The 6,169-nt window shown below is 65.6% G+C and overlaps 1 protein-coding gene across 5 annotated transcripts; it reads right to left on the bottom strand.

Annotated features, from left to right (window-relative positions):
- Positions 1-228: 228 nt before the first annotated feature.
- On the bottom strand, positions 229-6,155 carry FSTL3 (follistatin like 3). Of its 5 annotated transcripts, none has more exons than XM_040461570.1 (6): positions 5,999-6,155; positions 4,458-4,643; positions 2,073-2,288; positions 1,341-1,710; positions 942-1,018; positions 229-855 (listed from the first exon to the last, which is right to left on the bottom strand). In XM_040461570.1, the coding sequence occupies exons 1-5, from the start codon at positions 6,099-6,101 to the stop codon at positions 967-969; spliced, it is 927 nt and encodes a 308-aa protein (XP_040317504.1). In that variant the 5' UTR covers positions 6,102-6,155; the 3' UTR covers positions 229-855; positions 942-966. The 5 variants fall into 5 exon arrangements, with proteins under 5 accessions (XP_040317504.1, XP_040317506.1, XP_040317503.1 ...); XM_040461572.1 differs by having other exon boundaries at positions 229-1,018; positions 1,341-1,392; positions 1,483-1,710; XM_040461569.1 differs by having other exon boundaries at positions 229-1,018.
- Positions 6,156-6,169: the final 14 nt, after the last annotated feature.

Raw genomic sequence — 6,169 nt, 5'->3', positions numbered from 1 at the left:
GGCCTCACCCTGCACCTCACCTACCTCAGCCCTCTTCCGGGCTGCCGCCCACTGCCCAGAGGCGGTCACTGAGGCCCAGAGACAGAAGGCATCTCCCCCAGATGCTCCCAGAGCCCCCCACTCACCACCCTCACAGCACCCTAGGCTTCCGACCGGGTGGGAGCACTAGCAAGAGGAGACTGCACAGAGGCTCAGAGAGAGGCAAACCAAGGCTCGGACACTCCAAAGTGGCTTTTTACAGTCTTTATTTCTTTGGTGAGGCAGGACCCCAGGGTGCGGAGGTGGCCTCAAGGGCACTTTTCTGGGTGTCACAGGTAAGGCACTTCCGAGGGGCCAGGAGAGGACGAAAACCACTGGCCCCTGCACGGCTCACTGCAAACGCGGGGAGGTGGGCTCCTGCCTGTTGGGCCCCCCATGTCCGGTCTGAGCCTCTGCCACATGCAGACACGGGGAGGTGACACTGAGCAAACAGGAGGCAGCGACCCTGCCCAGAGCCAGCATCTGGCAGGTGTCAAAACTCCCGGCCGGCTGGTGGTGGAGGTGGGTCCACCTGGAAACTGGGCTTAGAGGCTCGGCCAAGGCAAGTCTCACGGGACCGAGGGGTCCTGGTCTGGACCTTCCCTTCGGATGGAGCAGCAGGGACGAGGGGTGCCGCTAAGACATACAGCTCTAGGAGGCAGGGTGTGCAGTCGGCCTTGGCACACAAACCCCACGGTGGGTGAGCAGGGGCTCTTTGTGGGCCCCACTGGGTCCCGCCCAAAGCGCACTGGGCACCAGGACACATAGTGCTCTCTTCTGGCCTCTCCCCCCCCAGGAGACACACTGGGCTCTTCTCAGGAGCCACCACAGGACGTCCTGGGGAAATGGAAATGGAGGCACTGAGAAGGTAGGGCCTGGAGTCCTTGAGCTGCTTGTGGACAGTGGCTGCTTCCTTGGCCTATCTGGGGCCTGGGCAGGTTCTGCGGCTCATTTATGCACATCCGGGCTGTGGACCCCTTCTTTACTCCCAGTCTGCGGTCTAGAAGGCGGGGGTGCCTCTTCATTAATTGCTGGCAGGCAATCCCCAGCCCTCTCCGTGGTGACCATAATTTAAGCTAACCCCTAGAGCAGAAGCATGGGGTCCTCCTGCCTGGAGTGGGAGCCCCACCTACCAGCCCCACTCCCAGGCCCCCTTCCCCCAATCCTTCCAAGGTATTGTCAGGGGGCTCCAGGGCTCCTCCTAAGTGGTCCCGGCCCAGGCTCTGGGGAGTGTCCATGGGACATAAATTAGACTCGGCTGTGGCAATAAATAAAACGGGGAGGCCTTGAACGCCAGGCCCAAGCCGGCCCCACGGGCTCACACGAAGTTCTCCTCCTCCGACTCCGACTCCGCATCCGACGGCTCAGGGGTGCCTGAAGAGCGGGAGGGACGAGAAGGAAAGTGGGGGCGCGGAGAGGGGCGGGAGGTTGGGCCCCACCGCTGCTCCCCGCTCCGCGCCACACCTGCACAGCTGCCCGGGTGGCGCACGCCGATGGAGCGGCCCAGGAAGCAGGTGGCCTGGCGGAGGTGACACGAGGACATGTAGGTGACGTTGTTGTTGCCGCAGAGCTCCTGGCCGGGGCTGGAGGGCGCGGGACAGGGCGCCGCGCGACACACCACGCAGTGAGCGCTGCCGGTCTGGTCCACCACGCACGACTGCGGGCGGGGGCACATCACGTGCGCGCACGACTCTGCGAGCGGGGAGCCAGGACCGGTCAGGGGCGGGGGCCGGCCCGCCGCAGGGTCCACCCGCAGGCCCCGCCCCCGGCCGCGCCGGAAGCCACACCCCTTCCGCGCGCCCCGCCCACTCTCGTTCCACACCCAGGCCCCGCCCCTCTGGTTGCACCCGCAAGCCCCTCCCTGAGTCACGCACCCCAATCTCGCACCCCATGTGAGCCTCCCTTCCCGAAACCCCACCCCGCTTTTCCTCATTCCGACCGACCCCGGCAGAAGACCCAATCCGGAGGCGCTGTCCCTTCGCTAGGCCCCTCCCTCAGAGCGCCGCCAGGCCCCGCCCCCCCCGCAGGCCCCCCCCCCCCCCGCCCTCACGTACTGCGGCAGCGTCCTGGGTACATGACGCGCAGGTCCGGGTGGCCGCGGCAGCGCGCGGCGCGCAGCTCGCACTCGTCGCGGTAGGTGGCGCCGTCGGAGCCGCAGACCTGCAGGCGCGCCGGGAGCCCAGCGCAGTCGGGCGCGCACTCGCAGCGCGGGCGGCCCCCCTGCATGCGGCACGTCTTGCCGGGGCCGCACTCCACGCCCTCGCACGAATCTGCGGACACAGGGCACGCGCGCGTGGTGGTGGTGGTGGCGGAGAGGTGCGTGGCCGAGGCCGGGCGTCCTCGGAGCCCACGGCACCCCCGTCCCTGCTCTGACGCCGGAGGCCGGGCGGGAGTCCGGGAACCCCGGAGAGGACGACTGGTTCAGAGTCTGGGTGCGGGATCCGTTGGGGACCAGATCAGCCACGGTCCCGGTGGACCGGGAGTCGAGGCTGCGCCTGGGCTTGGGGTTCTGTCTGGAGTTGGGGCTCGGAAAGGGCGGGAGTGGGTTGTTTCCGCTCGGTTCTGGGGGTCCAGGAACGAGCTTCCAGTACCCAGTCCCGGTGTCGCTCCGCAGCTGGGCCACCCGCTGGGGCTGGCGTGTTCCCTGATTTACGCGCGGTTATGGGAAGGCCGGCGCGGGGCCCGGCTGCGTCATCAGAGGGGGGCCCCACCCCGTCCAGGAGCGGGCCTGGGGAGGACCGGCCGCGTCTGTTCCCCGGGCCTGCCAGGACCAACCCAGAGGAGCCGTCGGGGAGGGCGGGGCGTTGGCACCTGGCCTGAGGCTCATTTTCTGGGGAGGGGGCTTCCCACATCCCGAGCGCAGTGAGCCCAGGGGATACCCCTCCCCGCCAGCCCTATTTCTCAGGGAGGGAAACAGGTCTGGCCCGGGCAAGTCTCTCCCCGGGGGGTTCGCCCCCCCCCCCCCCCCCCCCGCACCCCAGACCTATTACTGCGCTGCTCCTCTCACAGGCCCTCCCAGGCTCCTTGCGGTCTCTCAACCACCCCTAGGAGGTGATGACACTTCATTAGCATTTTACAGAAGGGGGAAATCGAGGCCGTGTCACAGCTGTGAGTGGAGGAGAGCCAGGGGCCCCTCAGCATGAGAATTCCAGGCCAGGCCCCAGATGGAACCCCCCACCTCTGTTGCTTGTGGACCTGGAGGGCAGACTTGAGCTCTTGAGTTCAGCCTCAGTTTCCCTGTGTGTAAGTGAGGCTGACTGGGGTACCCACCTTACAGGGGGAGCATGAGCATAAAATGAGCTGGTGCACTGGTGCTCCCAACCAGGCAGAGGCAGGGCATGTGGGCCGCACCTGGGCACCTCCCACGCTGCCTGCCCACACACACATCTGGAAACGCTCCCCCTGGGTGGCTTCACAAGCAGAACGGAAGTGGGAGAACTGAGTTCCCTTCCCCAAGGCCAGATGAGATGTGGTGGTGGTGGTCGGGGGGGGGGGGGGTGATCTGGACCTTCTCATGCCCAGGCCAGGCACTTTTTGAAGTCTGTCCTCCCCCTGCCAGAACCCAGAGTAGGTTCTGGAGGGAGCCAGCCAGGGCACATGGCAGTGAGTCCAAGACCACCCAGCCAGGCCGAGCGGGGATTAATCACATCCCAGTGGCCAGCTGGGCTCTGGGCTTGGCCCTCAGCTCCAGCCTCCTCCCTGCTCCCCTGCCCTGACCCCACCCACTAGGGCCTGATCCCATACTTTCTCCATCTGGCAAACTCCTAATCACGCTCCAACACCCTGATCCTAATGCCCACTTCCTTCAAGCCATGCCTCACACTACCTCTGGGCCCTTGCAGGTTCAGCCCCGGCCAGAGAGGCCTGGGAGGATCCCCAACCCCTTCCTCCAGAGCAGAGAATATGTCTTGGCTTATTCACTCAATCATTCTGCCTTCAAAGAGCTCCTAGTCTGAAGAAAGAGGCAGCATTTCTCAGGACACGATCCAGAAGGGACACGCTTATGAAACATGTATCTGTGGCCCCACCACAGATCGCTGGAATCTGGGGTGATGGGGAGATCAAGTGTTTGGGAGCACTGCCTGTGGAGTCACAAACCCCAGTGGCCAGTTAGGAAAATCCATCTTCCTAGGACTTGGGTGTGAGTCGGGTCTACCAGGTGGGGTGCAGCTGGGAAAGGCCATCCAGGCAGAGGGCTCAGCATGGGCAAGGGCCTAGAGGCTAGAAACCAAGCTGGGGAGTCCTCCAAGCTTCCTCGGGAATCCTCAACAGAGGGAGGCTGAGGCCTGGAACCTCAGGTCCCCTGTCTCTCTCCGAGCCCCGGGTCCCCCCACAAACACCCTTCCTAACAGCCATACCCCCAAGGCGGGGAGCTCATTCGCAGCTGCCCCACCTGCTGCGCGGTGACCCTGACCCGTGGCTGATGCCCAGGAGCTCACCTTTGCAGGGGAGGCAGTGGACAAGGCCCAAGAAGCCCAGAAGGCTGATCTTGTTCCCCGGGTGAGTGAAGTTGGACCAGGCGGTGTCAATGTTGCTGGTGGCACAACACTCGGCTTGGCTCACGTCAGTCTGCAGCACCAGACTGCAGGTGGCCTCTCGGCCCTGCTGGAGCCAGCAGACGCCGCCTGTGGACAAGGGGGACAGCGACCACTGGACCAGAGGTGCCCTCCTATGCCGCTCCCAACGCCCAGGCCTTCTACCCAGCTCCCCACCAACGGGGGATGCATACAGTTGGTGCTCGGTGATTACACAGGGGATGATTTTGCTCCCAACTTCGGAAGGAGGGGCAGAGACCTGCACAGGTGCTCCCATCCCAGCTCTGCTCTCGATCCCTCTGGGATTCCTCCTCCTCTCTGAGCCCCACCCCACACACAACCCTCACTCTTGGTGGGAAGCTGTTCCTACCCCACCCCCGACCTTGCTCCAGGCCCCCAGGCCCCCAGGCCCAGGCCTGGCGTCCTGCCCAACCAGTCAAACACTCAGAGCTCGACATGCCGGGGTCAGTGGGCCCTGGAGCCCCCTCTCCGCCTCTGCCCTCTGTCTAGACAGGGCCCGAGGGCACGCAGAGCCCCCCTCGCCCAGCAGCCCCCCCTTGCCTGGCCCGCCTCTTACTCACTCCAACTTGGGAACATTCTCCTTGCATGAGCTCACATCTCCCTGGGGACACGGCCTTCGGGGAGGGGGCTCAGCTCTCCCCTTCATGCGGGGCTGGGGTGGGGCTGCCGGGTGGGGTCGGAAGGCAGATAGCCCTCAATCCCTTCACCCTTAAATGGGGGCGGGAATGGCCCCAGCCCCCATCCCCCGGAGCTTGCTGGTTCCTTCCAGGGGGCAGCTCTGGGAACTCAGCACTCTGGCACCCGTCTTCTAAAAGGAGAAACTGAGGCCGGCGGTGGGGATATTCCTTGCCTGGCATCCCCTAACAACTGGCAGGTACGGGACTCCAATGGCCCGTCTGCCTAAGCCAAAGCTGGGGAGGATCTGACACTTCCGGTGGAGGTCCTGGGGCCTGCCACCCCCCCTCCCCCCCCAACCCACTCCCGCCTCTCTGGGGCTCCAGGACATAGATGGTTCCTGTTCGAATCCTGACTTGGCCACCGACGGGCTGTGTGACTGCGCCTCAGCTCCCCCATCCGGAAAATGGGCGTGAGAGTACACACATTAATGGGCTATCACATGAATTCAAGGAGGCGAGAGGTAGACACTAAGCGCTCAGTAAATGTCAGCCGTCATCGAGACGACCACTCTTGACAATTGTGAAAGGGAGTCACGTCTGCTCTGCTGACCTCCTGGTGACCCTCCTTCAGGCCCTTTGGGGCTGGGGGAGGGGAGCCCCAAGCCCTCCCGGACTGAACCTGAGGAGGCCGCCCGATCAGCGGCTAGCACGGCCGCCGTGCCCCCAACGTCTCCCCCAAGGCCCGCATTCCGGGCAGGCCCACGTGGGTGGCCCACCCCGCCCGCCCCTTCCGGCCGCCCCACTCACCGGGCGCGGGGTCCCCCGAGCCCACGGAGCCCACGAAGCCCACGGCCCAAGCCAGGGCCCCCCAGGGCAGTGGCCACAGCGGCCCCGGCGTCCCGGGACGCATGGCGGACGCAGAGACGGCGGCGGCCCCCGCGTCGGAGGCGCGGGCGGGCGGGCGGGCGGCCTTGGGGG

The sequence above is a fragment of the Herpailurus yagouaroundi genome, unplaced genomic scaffold (genome assembly GCF_014898765.1).
Source record: "Herpailurus yagouaroundi ecotype Mexico unplaced genomic scaffold, PumYag 295, whole genome shotgun sequence".
Classification (NCBI taxonomy): domain Eukaryota; kingdom Metazoa; phylum Chordata; class Mammalia; order Carnivora; family Felidae; genus Herpailurus; species Herpailurus yagouaroundi.
The sequence above is the reverse complement of the archived record's forward strand: the minus strand, read 5'-3'. Positions and strand labels throughout refer to the sequence as shown.